General features: G+C 54.7%; 3 protein-coding genes across 3 annotated transcripts; 1 reads left to right on the top strand and 2 right to left on the bottom strand.

The window, feature by feature from the left end:
* Positions 1-87: 87 nt before the first annotated feature.
* CHGG_02180 (uncharacterized protein) lies at positions 88-2,888 on the top strand (the record flags this gene model as incomplete). Its single annotated transcript, XM_001228695.1, has 6 exons — positions 88-797; positions 874-1,463; positions 1,536-1,616; positions 1,778-2,484; positions 2,630-2,761; positions 2,829-2,888. 6 exons carry the CDS (start codon positions 88-90, stop codon positions 2,886-2,888), a joined length of 2,280 nt encoding a protein of 759 aa, XP_001228696.1.
* A 398-nt stretch (positions 2,889-3,286) lies between these two features.
* On the bottom strand, positions 3,287-5,840 carry CHGG_02181 (uncharacterized protein; the record flags this gene model as incomplete). The annotated part of the gene is made up of 7 exons (XM_001228696.1): positions 3,287-3,382; positions 3,450-4,306; positions 4,386-4,603; positions 4,654-4,778; positions 5,015-5,114; positions 5,170-5,280; positions 5,584-5,840. The coding sequence occupies 7 exons, from the start codon at positions 5,838-5,840 to the stop codon at positions 3,287-3,289; spliced, it is 1,764 nt and encodes a 587-aa protein (XP_001228697.1).
* An 821-nt stretch (positions 5,841-6,661) lies between these two features.
* Positions 6,662-13,781, bottom strand: CHGG_02182 (uncharacterized protein; the record flags this gene model as incomplete). Its single annotated transcript, XM_001228697.1, has 7 exons — positions 6,662-7,587; positions 7,649-8,025; positions 8,424-11,087; positions 11,271-13,340; positions 13,408-13,523; positions 13,581-13,640; positions 13,701-13,781. 7 exons carry the CDS (start codon positions 13,779-13,781, stop codon positions 6,662-6,664), a joined length of 6,294 nt encoding a protein of 2,097 aa, XP_001228698.1.
* Positions 13,782-15,111: the final 1,330 nt, after the last annotated feature.

The raw sequence follows: 15,111 nt of genomic DNA on the forward strand, positions 1-15,111 counted from the left end.
GTTGTCTAAGCCTGGGTAGAGGTAGGTAACCAGAACCATTCTTGAGAATCCCCCCCGGATTAGTTTACTGAGTAATTACTAACCATTATGGCAGCGCCTGGTACACCCGTAGATGGGGCTGAGGAGATAAACCTCGCAGAAACGTTCGAAAATGTCGAAGATATCATGGCCCAGCTAGTCAGGATCTCAGCTGCCATCCGTGGGGCTAGCATGGGGGCACGCTTTCAGAGGGCTGACGAATCGTTTAGTCAGGAGCGCCATACAGAGCTCAGGAGCCACTTGGAATTCCTGGTTCAGGTTGCGTCCTTGGCCGAAGGGGAAAAAGCAGGGGGGAATATTGACATCGTCTTATCTCGGAACATGACAGACATTGCACAGCGGCTTATATTGGCTAATCTGATCAGGCGTCACCGGTTTCTCTATGCTCGACGACGTTGGACGAAACAAGCAGCCGAGGACGAGGCCGCCGCGAAGCCACAGGTAGTGGTAGAGGACGCGACACTATCAGAACAGAACCGCGGGTTATGGACGTATACCGTGACCCCGGAAAATGGGGGTCAGGAATCCAAGACGAAATTGTCAGCACCTTCAGTTATTACCAGCACCGTCCCGACAGCCATACAAGGCCCAGTACAGATACCACAAGGCAGGCAGTTATCCATGACTGTCCCATCGTCGACCGGTTCAAAGGCCACGTACCCCAAACCCCCCAAAGTCGGCGAGGATGCCATGTTCTTCAGATGCCCTTGCTGCTTCCAGACACTCCCTATTACATTTGCAAAGCGATCTCGATGGAGGTAAGACTAAAACCTTGCGATCTTGTAAAAATTGGGAATAATCGTACTGACAATATTTGACCTTTGTTATATCTAGGAAACATCTCGCGGAGGATATCCACCCTTATACTTGCATCTTGGATGACTGCCCAAAACCACTCCAACTGTACCTCTCGAGGAAAGAATGGACACAACACATGCGAGAAGAACACGAAGTATCCAAGTACTGGTTGTGCTCCGCCTGTCTTGAGCCGGTACGATTCGAGCTCGAGAGCCACTTTTATACGCATCTCCAAACTCAGCATCGGGAAGTTGTCCCCGAAGACCAAATTCCCACCCTCGTGTCCATGTCTACCTACTCAACACCGCCGTCGTTACTCTCCTGTCCGCTGTGCCCATCGCAACCTGACGACGAAGAAGACGACCCCAGTGCTCTCCTAGACCATGCTGCGGAACATATACACGCATTCTCACTCCAATCCCTCCCTTGGCCAATTCTGGAGGAGGGTGAACGACAATATTTGGGGTTACCAGGAGATAACCTCTCGGATGACGTCGAATTTTTCGACGTTGCCTCCGGCCCCGACAGCGCCGATCACTCCTGGTCTTCCAACTCGCCAGATAGCCGCCTCGATGATGAGATGGGAGAAATGTCAGACCTGACCTTCGAAGACGAGAACCCCGATGGTAAGTCGGCTTGTTCGAGTACCAACAAAATACCTAGATTGCTAGTGGTCATCCGCTGATAAATACTCGTAGTACCATGGGAGCCATACCGCGGTGAGGAATCTGAGTTTTCAGACTCTCCTTCCGACGAGGTGCATGATGACATCATCAAAGGTAATTTCCCTTGCGCAGGAGGAATTATTACAAATCGATCCAAGTGTAGAATGCACGGAGATGTACTGCGTGAATCACGGTCCTTGCTTTTCTGTTATATTCCTGCTTACCTGTGGTATCGCCCGCACCACTGAACGCTGACCTTCTTCTCAACATCATAGACAAGGCCATTCGTCTCGCTCAGGCGCTCAAAAACGATCTCGACGTACCTTTCAGGGAACCGCTCATCAACATTCTCCCTACGCTGACGCATGAGCAGATGATGGGGCTACGACGTGCGTATAAATTGCTCGTCAGGGCGGGGCGAGAGCGGAAGGGTGTAAATATTGCCAAACATATCCGTGTGCGACTCCAAAACTGGGACGAGGACCTCATGGAGGCCTGCTACGCTACTGCGCTGGGCCGCTGGGAGTCAGAGGCGTACTGGGCGAATATCTGGCGCCATGACGAAAACTCGAGATACGAGCTGCTGATTGAGGCGTTGATGGGTCGAACGAATGGCGAGATTCGTTTGATTAAGGGGGCCTTTCGCGATAAGAAGTATGGTAATAGTCTCGCGCGTTGCCTACGTGGGGAACTGGTGGAGAGTAAGTTTAAGAAGGCCGTACTGATGGTACTAGAGGAGACGCGTATGGAGGAAAGGAACCAGGCGGGAGAACCGCTACGGATTGACTATCATTTAGTTAAGGATGATGTCGAGAAGCTGAATGCCAGTGTGCGAAGCGAGAAGGGTGGCGAGAGCCAAATGATAGCAATCATTACGCAACGGAGTGACAGCCATTTAAGGGAGGTACTCAGGCTATATACGGAGACGTTTTCCGGGGCGAACTTAGCAAAGGAAGCCTTAAAGAAGAGTGGGAATTTGGTTGTGAGTCTTACCCATCCCTGTCAAACTACACGAGTCAACGGAAGGCTAATCAACACAATGACAGGGTGAGGTACTGGCGCATATCTTCAATGGCGTTATCAATAGGCCTGTACGGGATGCTATGCTGCTCTACCATGCCTTAGAGCCATCCAAGCCTGGCGATGGGCGGCGAAGGCTGCTGGTCTCGCGCCTTATACGCTACCACTGGGATGGCAGGTACATGGCGATCGTCCAGCGGGCATACCGCCAGAAGTACGGCGAAGATCTGAGGGATACGGTGCGCGAATTTGTGGGCGGGGAGCTTGGTGAGTTTTGCCCAGGCCTTATGCGTGGTACACAAACAGGATCTTGCCGCTCTCCGCGAGGAGATGGAGCAAGGCAATGGAATCACATCTGCATTGTAGGGTACCACGCATTCTCTATTCCGAACACTGACCTGCGAGGGTTTATCTTGGTCGTCTTCCAACAATGGTGTCGCTGTTGGTCCCATACCGAGAGGAACGGAAGATGATGCGACGCTTATCTAGATGATAGCTAGTCGTGGTGCCCGTCTTAGCTCTGCTTGGCCACCTAATTCCAACATAGGCGAGGCAGTAAACAAACAGATCCACCGTTAGAGCTGCTAGTAAAACTCCAATATTCGAATTTTCAACAGGCTATTTGACAAACAATCGAATACCAGTCAAATCCTTGGTCTCACGGCAGACTCATAAACAACTCCAAAAGTTTTGGATATATTGGTGACCTAAAGACAATGATGGTTAATTACTCCTCCAAACAGTTTTCCGATTAAAAAAAGAACTCACCCTAGGCCCGTGACAGGGTCCCATCCTTCTTTCACCTTGAACCCGTCGCCACCGCAACCGGGATTTGATCCACTGGTGATGTCTGTAAACACCTCCGGATGTTCATACTAGGGCGTCATCAACATGGAAAGCTCGCTGTCGGTATTTCGAGCCACTTACCAAAACCTGGTGCACAAATCCAACCGTACTTTTGCCAGCGGCCAACCGCTCCTCGTTGACGAGCGTCAAAATGGACGCCCAGACCGGCGTGGAAACCGACGTCCCCCGCATCCGGTTAGGATACCCCCGAAGCACCACGCGAAAATTCTCCCCGATGGCTGCCACATCCGGATACCCCCTCCCGAGCTTGTTGAACAACTTTCCCCTCCCGGGCGGCGGCCTCAAGCTGTCAAACCCCAAGCCCCCTGCCCCATCATACCCTAAATCCGACACGTTCGCCCTAACCAAATACTCCTTAACATGGCGATCCTGCCACTTCGGTCGCTCAAACACATTCGAGAACCCACCCCCCGACGAGAACGACTCAGCCGCCACCTCCAGCAACTTCACCTCGGCATCAGGATCCGCATACTCAGGCTCCACCAACGCCGTAGCCCCTACACTCAACACATACGGACAATTCCCCATCACGCGCGGACTAAACACATCCTTGGCCTCACCAAGACACCCAGCCTGGGGCTCAAAGCGCTTGCCACCCACACCAAAGTCGCCCGAGGACTCGACCACCGTCACGCCCTGCAGCGCGAGCTTCATCACCTCGAGGCACTGCCGCCGCATGTAGTTGGCCGGCCACGAGTGCTCGGTGCCGCTGTAGCTGATGGAGATGACGTTGGTGGGGGGGTAGCGCCCGCACATCAGCGGGCCCTGGTAGCCGCCCTGGGAGGGTGGCGCGTTGGGGTTGGGGTAGATCGGGTCGCGGCAGGCGTTGGTCGCGCAGTTGCCGGTCATGTTGAAGGCGTTGAGGTGGCAGTAGGATTCGTCGATTGCGTCGAAGAAGGCTGGGAAGGGAAGCACGCCTAGTTTTAGCGTTATGTGTATTGGGGGGGGGGGGGGGGGTTTGGGTTGGGTGAGATGGTAAGTTTGGGGGTAACTGACTGTTGAAGAAACCGGGGTATTTGCTGTCGGCGCGAAGTTGGTCTTTTTGGTACCATTCATCGTCGGTCTGGAACAGGATGGTTTTTTGTGGCCAGATGAGGGGGATAGCGACCTGGAAATCAAGGTCTGCCTCCTCGCCTGCCTTGGATATGTCGTCGGTTGGTCCATATGCGCCGTTGATGGCCTTGAGCTTCGGGTGCGTGCCATGAGGGACCCAGCTGTGACCTGTTATCCAACCTGTGTGACTGGGAATGGAAAGAAAACTTACGGTGCAATGTATTTCCAGTAGTTGTCGAGATCCTCCTGCCCATAGTGTTGGCTTAACGCTTTGAAGATCCCGAGCGTGTTGCCTTTCCTGTTCTTACTGCCATTGGGCAGCTGATACTGCGCTGCCTGTGGGTTAAAAACAGTTCTCCAACAATAAGATGAACGTGAACTCACCTCGGATACAATGCGGTGCCTTTCTCGTCGCTACAAGGCCCCGTCACCTTAAATACGCTGTCATCGTCAACAGGGTCCACTGGAGGTCGCGGCGTGCATTTCTTTTTCCCCTTTCCATTCCCTTTTTCCTTTCTCCCCTTTCTCCCACTGGAATGTAGATCTCCCCCTATTAATGACCGCCGGCCCACCATCCTCTTGGTGATCTTTTCGTCAAAACCACCCGACATAAGCTTGATGCCGGGAGTGATGTAATCAATATGATGCGACACATTGTGCGGGACGTGGTACCTGAAGCGCCGTTAGTTTAGATCGAAACGTTCTGCTTAATCAGTGATCATCTTACTCAGAACAAGCAATGTTTGTGACACCTGTTTCAAGGTTCTCAAAGGTGTAGTACCTTGTGTGGAGCAAATCCTCAACCTCGTGGGCAGGAGCATCAAACTGGATCCACTGTCTCGACAGCCCGTTAAAGCCAGACGTTAGCTACCACTTCATCATTTGACTTTCTGATCCCGTTTTAAGCGCAGGAGGGCTGTTCACCTGTTTGTTTGGTGACTGCGATAGCCTCTTTTCCTCGACCCCCGCCGAGACCAGCCAACGTTTGACCTTCTCTACTGCCTGGGTCTGTGGAGCAAATAGATCGATAACCTCGCGCCGCGAAAGGTGCTTTCCATAGTTTGGGGACTGTGGGTTGGATCTGGCGCTTTAATAAGTACGTAACTGAGCAAGCATCGGGGGCCGATCAGCAGTGACTTACATGTCCATGAGCAAGTCATGTCCAGCGTCCACATTCGACTGTTTTAGCCCAATCCGCACAGGGACCGTTGCCTCGGAGTCCACAAGTTCACGCTTGACCCATCCCTCGAGGTTTCTTGGGGCATGTCTCTCATGGACGGTGTGCGACGGAGGTATTCTTCTTGAAACCCTTTCCCTGATATTCGACCTGGTCGCCCAGACAGGCAGAAAGATGCCACAAAGGCCTGAAAGCGCAAAAAGGGCACCACGAAGCTTCATTTTGTCTTCCACGGCCACTGACAGACGAGTAAGGTCAAAAATGGCTGAAGGGGCATCAAGAGGGGAAAATAAACCATCGTGAGGTGTGATGCAGTGGTCTTGGATCTCAACCACGGTGGCGAACCAAATGAATGCCCACCCACGGGTTCTATTTTCGTCCTGCTAACCATCTTGGCAGGGGTGTGAGAGATGGGTGCGAGGTCTGGGCTCGGCGTGGTTCTCGCTATATACGGCCGGGTAAAATGTTACGTTTATTACGGTACCGGGCCCAGAACTAGCTCGGAGGCGACGCTGCAAACAATCTATCCACAATCCCCGAGCCCAAAACGGGACAGGACGAAGTGCTCCGGTTTTGGTCATATCAGTTGTGAGGCTGGTGTCCCTGAGCGCTGGTTCTTAACCTGGTTCTGATGCTGAGGTTACACTGCTTGAACCGGAGTTATCCCTAGACGCATGTGCGTTGAGCCTCGAGTTGTAAATCCGGGGAAAGATTGCGGACGGTTGCTGCGTTTGTATTCGCAAGTAACGCTGCGTTCTGTCCCGGCCCCCTCCAGATTTTGTCGTTTCGCGCCGCCCTGTATTTTCTTGGGTGATCGAAGTTGGGAGGCGGAGGACCCCTTTTGCGGTTATACTCGAAATCAAAGACAGCTGGACAGCTGCACTAGCGGAGTGGTGATAAAATTCATGTACAGTCTATTATGTGTATATCCGCTCATGGTAATCTCTATAAAGCATTACAACCAAACAACATGATGCATGCCATTTTCTGTCAAACCACCAAACCCGGGTCTATCCACCCCTGACGCCGCGCAACCAGAGCACTAAGGCTTGGAAACCTGTTCCTTGCGGAAGAACTTGAAGAAGCCGATGGGAATGATCAGCTGGAACAGCAAACACACCCAGAAGAACGGACTGGCCGCGCCAGGCATGACGCCCTGTGAGAAGTCCGGGAACGTCGTATGCGGCGAGAGCGCGTTGGGGCTCGTCGCCCGCGCCAGCATCGTGAACGCACTACCCACCACCTGCGCTCCGATCAGCACCGTCAACACGTGCTGTCTCGTCAATGTCGCCAAAAGCATCATGCCCAGACCGACACCCTGGATGTTGTCCAGCAGGCCCAGCCACAGCCAAAGACAACGCGACACAATTGCCGAGCCCATGGGGCCGCCGGCCCACGGGAGGTACCAGCCGATACCGCTGGTGCCCCAGAACTCCTGGGCCCACCGCGGGGCACATAGGCCAATGGCGAAGATGGGCAAGAGCCAGGTATGTTCGTCGGAAAAGTATGAAAAGCCGTAGAGGACCAGCGCCCACAGGGCACAATAGAAGCCGAGGGCAAGCAGGAAGATCCCCCACCCGGGTACGTGTTGGGTGTTGAACAGGAACTGCCAGCTGCGGCCGTAGGGGGCAGACAGCCAGTAGTTCTGTAGGATAATCATGACGAAGAACCAGGGGACGATCTTGCGGCGGTAGAGCGAGATGTAGAAGCCCGGAATGGTGGCCGGGGACTGGCGGTAGAAGTCGGGAAGGCCGAGGTAGAGCACGACGCCAATGGCCCAGAAGATGACAGCGATGGGCACGCCCACGACGATGGCTTGCGGGACGTTCGAGGTGCCCACGAAGACGGTTGCTGTCGGGTCCGTGTTGGCCACCATGGAACCCCAGTACCAGAGCCCGATGCTGTAAACTTGCGCGAAACCCGAGACAGTCAAGGCGCGCGTGATCCACTGTTTTGTTGGCGAGCCACCTGACGACTTTTGTTAGCACGGGCCGCAAAGAAAACAAGGGGGATAAACGAAGAAGCATACCTTCGTCACCGAAGTTCAAGGCGAACGTAAGCGCGCCGCTGCTCGCCCCTGCAGCGTAGAAGCATGTCGCAGCGTCCTCGAGCTTGTTGGCAACACGCCAGTCGGGGATAAAGGGCGCAATGCCGATCAGTAGGAAGGCAAAGCCAAAGAAGAACCAAGGTATCGACAGAGCGTAGACAGATTTGAAGTTCCGCTCAAGCCCCCACCAAATCAACGAAGTTGCGATGTATGTTGATGCAACCATGTACAGCTTCTCTGGTGTCTGGGTCGTCTCACCCGTGAGAAGGACAATCTGGTACGAGCTGACCGAGATGATTTGCCCAAGAGCGAGAAGGAAGGAGTAGAGTGGCCAGTCTCCGAGACGGATGGACAGAATTCTAAAATAAGACATGGTTAGTACAAGAGCAAGCTGAGGTGGCGTGAAGGAATGGTTTACTTCTTTAAGCCTGTTGGGGCCTGGTATCCGTCACCGAGCAAAAACTCATCGTCAACGTGGGTAGGCGGTGGAGAGACTTCGAACATGGACCTGGCCAGGGAACTGGGTGTCATGCTGCGGTGCCGCTGGCGGCCGCGGCTAACAACAGACGCATTTCGACTCGAGTCATTTCTCGAAGGCGGCCGACTGTTTACCGGACTTCCTATCCGGGAGCTCCTGCCCAGCTTGGCTTCACGATACCTCGAGAACCACTCCTTCTCACTCTTTTTGATGAAGGTCTCGATGCAGAGATCACCGGCCGAGTTCTGGGCCGTGAGAGCGTCTAACATCTCCTCGTACATGGCATAGTACTCGCCATTTGAATCATTGAAGAACTGGTCCACCTGCTGCAGCTTCAGGTCGTGCCTGTCGCCGACGACGTCAGGAAGACTGAGCAGGCTGCTGTTGCGATGGCTCTGTCCGAGCGTGGGACGGGGTGGCGCGAGCCCAAAGTTGGGAGTTAAACCCGGCGACGCCATGCCATCCTTCTGTGCACGAACCGCAAAGCTATCCACGCTAACGGTACTCTCCCGCGCTGCGTTATTGCCGTAGATGCTTCCCGCGAGGGAGCTGACGGTGGAATCGCGGGGCGAACTAGATCTTGTGCCTCCTAGCCACGGGGCCGAAGGACTGGGCAAATCGGGGCTGATTACGGACCTCGGTGCTGGAGAGGCCGACGGGGATGGTGGCACCAAGTGTGTTTCGGGCCCCGGGCTGTATATCGCAGACCCTTGCTCAACATATGTGGCCTCGCTAGCAGGGGAAGACGGTCGTGACGGGTTCGGGCTGGGAGCGCGCAGTGCATCGAGCTTCTTCTTCCTCGCTTCCTTGTTGTGGATGCGGATGGACTCGCTGTAGAGTTCATCCAACTGCTTAATCCATTGCGCAACGGGGAACCGCTGCTTGGCACTCCACGCACGCATCAACGCGCGTTTGGACGATTTGCAGTCGAGCGCCGAGACAATGGCTTGCCGGAACTGTTGGAGTAAATGGGATGGAGTCATGGACTCGACTGTGTACCAGAAACCTGGCATTTGGCCCAAACCTCCAACACGCGCCCCCACGCCTAGAGCGCCCTTCCTACCGAACTCGACAGCGACCAAGCCAAATGGCTCGTCACGCGACGGGATCAGTGCAAATTCTGCACCGCTAAAAATGTACGGCGGCAGTTGGGTGAACTCAGGCTTGCTGAACACCCGCTTGGGGTACTTCTCCATCAGCTTCTGAAGCTTGAGGGCCGCGAACCGGCCATAAAGGTCGATAACGGGACCGACAGCGATGAGCTGTGTCTTGGGATACTTCTCCAGGATACTAGGGAAGATGTCGGCAATGAGATCCACGCCTTTTTGCAAACTCCAACGACCGACAAAAACGAATAGTTCCGCTGTGGGATCAACTTCCAGGCCAGCCCACTCTTGTGCTTGGCGTCGTAGATCCCCTCTCTTCTCCTCGAAACCCTGGTCGACATCGATGCCCTTGGACTGCTTCGAGACGTCTTTGTCAGGGTTCCATTCGGCCGTGTCGGACGGGTCGGGGTTGGGGAGCTGTCCAATGTTCTTCAAGCTCCAAAAGATGGGATAACGGGCCAGGGAACGATCGCCGTACTTTCTAGACACGCCCACCGCACCGAAACCACGCTGGTGTAGACGGAGGTAACTCGCGCCGGCGTGGAGTAGGTTGAAGACCGAACCATATTGGACGTAATCTTTGACCACTTCTGGGGGCAGGTTGAAGACCTCGCAAACCTCCTTTTGCTCCTCTGGTGTTCGCATCGGCCACATGCCTTGGAACTCGGCGTTGTGGAGAGAAAGGCAGCAGGGGATCGTCTGGGGAAGGAGGTAAAGGGGAGCCGCAGCACCGTGGTAGTCGTTGATGTGGTAGACGTCAACCGGGAATCGACGGATCGTCTCAGCGATGCAGCTATTCCACGCGGCGTAGAGGATAGCGCTCTCGATGTCGTCCATGCGAGCAATGTAAGGATCCGCCTTCGTTTGCTTGCGGAATATGGGGCAATCGAGGACAACGAAGGTGATGTTCTTGGTAGTGTAGTAATAAACTTCGATCTCGTAAGGCTGACCCATGACTTTGACAAACATGGATTCCGCGCGTGTCATGCGGTCGGTGGGGTAGTCGACGTCGCCCACCACAGGAACAACCCAAATGAGGTCGACATGAGACAGCGCCGTACCCATCAACTGGGCCATAACACCCAGGCCACCAATCTTGATCTTGATGCCGAAATCATCGATGTTGTACTCCATGGTGGCAATGAGGACGGTACGACGCCCACCGGAAGCACCGAGAGGAGTCATGGCGGCGCTTGGCGGCGGTGTCGGTGTCATGGCACTCATCTCAACCCCACGCTTCGTGAATGACTTGAGGTCGAGCCTGGAAACCGTACCGAGCTTCAGCGGCTTCCATCCCTTGCTCGTGAACCCCGATTTGTTCACCTTAACTTGGTAGAAGCTGCGCATGTAGACCCACCCAGCCAAAATCGCAAGTAAAAGCGGCAGGACAGTGAGGAGGATGAAAAGCAGAATTTGGATGCCAACATGCCCCGTGGGGAGGTACTCGAACTGGAATTTGTCATCGTAGTAAACGAGCTTATAGGCGAGGGCTGGCATCGGCGGCGGCTTGGTGATGTTGATGACGTTCTTTGCCAGACTGCTGGGAGGGAGGCGGTCGACAATGCCGTCGTTATCAATGTCTCCGAAGATGGCTCCGACGTCTGGCTGATTATCCGGGTTGATGCCCCAGATGTTGAGCTGGAAGTTCGCCGGCCACTCATACATGTAATGCAGCGACCAAGTACGGTGGGCAACTAGATCCATGGAGCCAGGCAACCCAGCATCATAGCCCCATTTGTTGTACGGGCCATGAATTCTGATGTGAGGAAAGCCGCGTTCCAACTGGACATCGCTGCTGTCAGCGTGCTGTACAAAGGCCGATGACCCCAGTGGCTTGCTGTAGTACTGGACTGTCAAGTGTTTGCCTGGCCACTTCTGTAGGTCTGTCCCTTCCCAACTGAGCTCCGAGATGGGCACCTTGGATGTGGTGCCATCATATGGAAGCCACTTGCTCCAGCTAGATCCCCAGTTGGTGCTGTACCGCCATTGTGTGGCACCAGCAGCCTTGTGTTGCACGTACATCGCACTTCCCTCCATGGATAGCAAAGTGCGCGAGTAATTGGCAGTTGGAAAGATGATAGGGTTGCTGAGACGTTTGCCAAACCGGATGAGGAAATGGTCGGTTGCGTTGGTCGGGACTTTGTCCTCGGAGAGAGCGTTGGCTACAGTGATTTTGACAATACCATCGGGAACGTCCCGTAGGCTCGTCGTCAACCTCCAGCTCGATTGGACGGCCCCCGTGTAAGGGATCTTCTCCGCGGGAGTGATCTTTTCGCATTTGGGCGTCTGAAACTTGAGAGTGGTGGCGTTGTGTTTGCCGTCGGTGACAACGACGGCGGACAGCGCCTTGGTCACGGAGTCGCAGTTCATTTGGACGTTGTACTCGATAGCAATCTCACCGAGCTCGCCGTTGCGGTCTGTCGAGTCAATAGGAAAGTCATGACCCGGTTCGAACTTCGTGATCATAGGCGCCGGCTGCACCCAGGATGTGGCTTCGACGTAAGCGCGAAATTCGTATGGTTCCAAAGTGATGCTGGGGATACATCCGGCGCTTGCACCAGTGCCAGTAAAGTTGTTCTTCCGCGGAGAAGACTCGAGCCGGATGGACTTGTCTTGGCCAAAAAGATTCACGACGTCAGATCCTGCGTCGAAGGGCGAAACAAATGCCTTGTTGATATCAGTGCAGACGAAGTTGTAAGTCGTGCGGTTGGGGCGGTTGTGGTAGACAAGCCACACCGGCTTGTCCGTGTCGTTCTGTAACTGGGTGAACATGCCGCGAGCAACACTCCACACTCCAAACTCGGTCTCGACCGTGCTACCGTTAAGTGGGTATGACTCGGTCTGCTTGGCAAGGTTCTCAAGCAGCCAGCCGTGTTCGAGCACTGGGAAGGCATCTCGGAGAGCAAACATGCGGCGGAAAATATTGCGAAGGGGCGCGGAGGGGTCACGGTGATCCCAGGCAACCTTCTCGTCTTCGCAACCCTTGCGCCCTTTCGTGATGGGCCACCCGATGTACTGGTCAACTGAAAGTTCGAAGCAGCCGTGTGCCTTCCATGCTGGCGAGGGAGCAAAGGCCTGACGACCATAGACGTAATTGGAAGCGGTGCCATCCAAGGCATATAGGGCTTGCTCCTCGCCATAATAAACCAGAGGGGCACCGGGCAGGAGGATGGTGGTGATGAAATAAGCCAACAGCATGCGCTCAACGCCTTGTTCAATGGCGGGCCAGCGAAAGACGTCTTGGTTTGTCGCGCCGTAAAGGTGCCGGGGGTCGAACTCATTGGTGTATGGGTTGAAGAAGTCGTTCGTGACAACCATGTGGTGCCAGGCGTCAACCCAGTCCAGAGGCAAGTCATAGCCTGCTTCTAGATTCCCGCTCAGGCCAAGGAAGCGGGTCATGAAACGGTAAATGGAGTAATGGAAAGCGCCGGCATCAAGAGCGCTGTTGCCAGCATCACGGATGAACATTCCAGACTTGTCGGTCGAAGGTGGCGTCATCGTCATTGCTTTGGTCCAGTCGCCCTTCAAGGTTTTGGCCGCCTGAGATTCCCGCCCACGGCCTAAATAGATGGATCCGAGGTCGTTGCCGCTGGTGATTTCGCCAAAGACCACGAAGTTATCCTTGCCCACCTCTTTTGCGCATTTCCGCATGGCGGAACTGAACGACGCCTGGGCGTCAACGGTAACTTGGACAGCCTTGTCGATGCGGAACCCATCAACATCCAACATCCTGATAGCCATGCAGGAGAAGAGCTCGAGACGAGCCGCGACCGAAGGTTCCCAGTCTCGAAGGCGATCTTGGACGGAAGCGAACTTTGCGAGCTGGCGTTTCCAGTCAGGAAAAACGCCGAACGCCTCGATATCGCCGTACTGATCAAAATCGCTGTCGTAGCAGCCCTGAAGACCCGGCGGGTTGATGCGTGTCCCATCCTCGTACCAAAACTGGGGGTAGTTGCACGACGAATTATACTCGTTGCTGATGTCGAAGTCGAGATATCGCCTCGATGTCTTCCACATTACCCTGTGTTCCTCGACCCGGAACGGTGTGCTTTCGTTCAGGAAGCCTTCGAACCCAATCAAGTCACTCATCCTACGCCAAAGTCAGATATCTGCTCTAAGTTCACCGGGGCTAGAGGATATGGGAGGTCGATGCATACGTTGCCATAGTATTATCGAGCACCACCGCCATGCCGCGGGCATGAATTTCGTCGATGACCTCTTGCCACACCTTGATAGTACCGAAGTGTTTGTCGAGAAGTGTCAGATCGACGGGCTAGCTTGTCCGTTAGCATGGAGTCCAGAGGTAGGTGGTGGTTGACAACTAACGTACCGAGTACGAATCGGCGCCCCATGGAAGATTCATGAAAGGAGAGCCTGCGATATAGAGAGCCTACTTCCCGTTAGACACACGCTCCCCTCCTCGTTCAGCAACTTGCGCGGTGTGCGGTACCTTGATCCCCATGCCGGCGATGTAATCTAGCGAGTCTCTCAAGCCTTCCAGGTCACCACCAAACCGGAGCTGGGTGCTCATCATGTCGGTTTCGTACACAGTTTGGTTGATATCATCGTTCCCTGGATCGCCATTCACAAAGCGATCCAAGAAGATCGTATAGAAAGGTACCCGCCAGTTCGAGGGAGAGGCGGCATACTCGAAGTCGGGGTCGTCATCATGGCGAGAGCCCCAGTAGTCGAGGGGACTTACGGCTGTCCTGTTTCTATTAAGATTGTAGTCGACCTCACTTGCGTCGTACTTGAGGCCATAAACGAAGGTTGTGGCGGCAAAGAGTGTGAAATGAAGCGTGCTAAAAAGGAAGGAAGGACGAGTCATCGTCACTGTCGCTCACCTCTCATGGGGAGCGACACGACAGAAGCAAACGAGAGACTAAAAAAGCAAACGCAACGGCAAATGGCACCACACTACAAGGCGGCTGAACACACAAGAGCGAGAGACGGACGATGGCATGAGGTGGAGGAAGAAGAGACAGCCGCGGGTTCGGAAGCAGCTTGCTTTCATGAGTAGCCCCTGCTCTGGCAACCCCACGGCACGGACACCTCCTTGGCCAGGAGGAAGCAAGCAGCTCTCAGGGGGGCAGGAATCCGGCATGCACTGCGTCTGGCTAAACGAGTTTCCAGGCTGCGAAGCGTCGAGACAGAGAGCCCCATCTGGGGGCTATCGACCCGCTCGAAACGCGAACGGAGAAGCCTTGGGCGGAGCCCTGTCAGCCCATCTCGAAGCCAGGATCGTGTCGGTCCTTGTCAACACGACGGCATGTCCGTTGCTGCGATAACACGGACTTCTTCTCTTCCAAGCCCGGCCCACGGCAGCGAAACGGCTCCAGTCGCCCCTTTGGCCAGAGGGCTAAGCGTTGCCTTGTCGCATATCTGTGCTGTCTCCATCGCCTTTTGCCACAGACGGCTCGACTCGGCAACGTCGGCCAGCAGAAACAGGGCTTTAGTTGTGTGTGCTCTGCTAGTCTGGAGAAGACGTTCTCGCATCCCTGCAGAGTGAGTTGCCGAAAGCGTTTGAGGTAGGGAAGTAAGGACGAGCCCGCACCGCGCTGCCCAGCCACACTTGCTAGCCAGGCCACATCCAGAACAATCGGTGCAAAACCTGCGTTTGAGGTGGAGCAGGGCACCTCGTTTTCGCCGCCTTCGCTCCATCGCATGAACCGTGTCGGCGCACCGGATAACACCGGAGGAGCCCCACCACGGATGGGCCTATTTTGGATACGAGGCTCGTCTCGAGAAGCTTCGCGCTGTGTGTCGTTGTGTTGACGCCGATCGCATGCCGGTAGATACACAGAATGGGCTGGCCAAGCTTCACAAGCAAGTTCGGAGCGATTATTGCTGATCAGCGATGA

The sequence above is a fragment of the Chaetomium globosum genome, genomic scaffold, assembly GCF_000143365.1.
Source record: "Chaetomium globosum CBS 148.51 scaffold_2 genomic scaffold, whole genome shotgun sequence".
Classification (NCBI taxonomy): Eukaryota; Fungi; Ascomycota; class Sordariomycetes; order Sordariales; family Chaetomiaceae; genus Chaetomium; species Chaetomium globosum.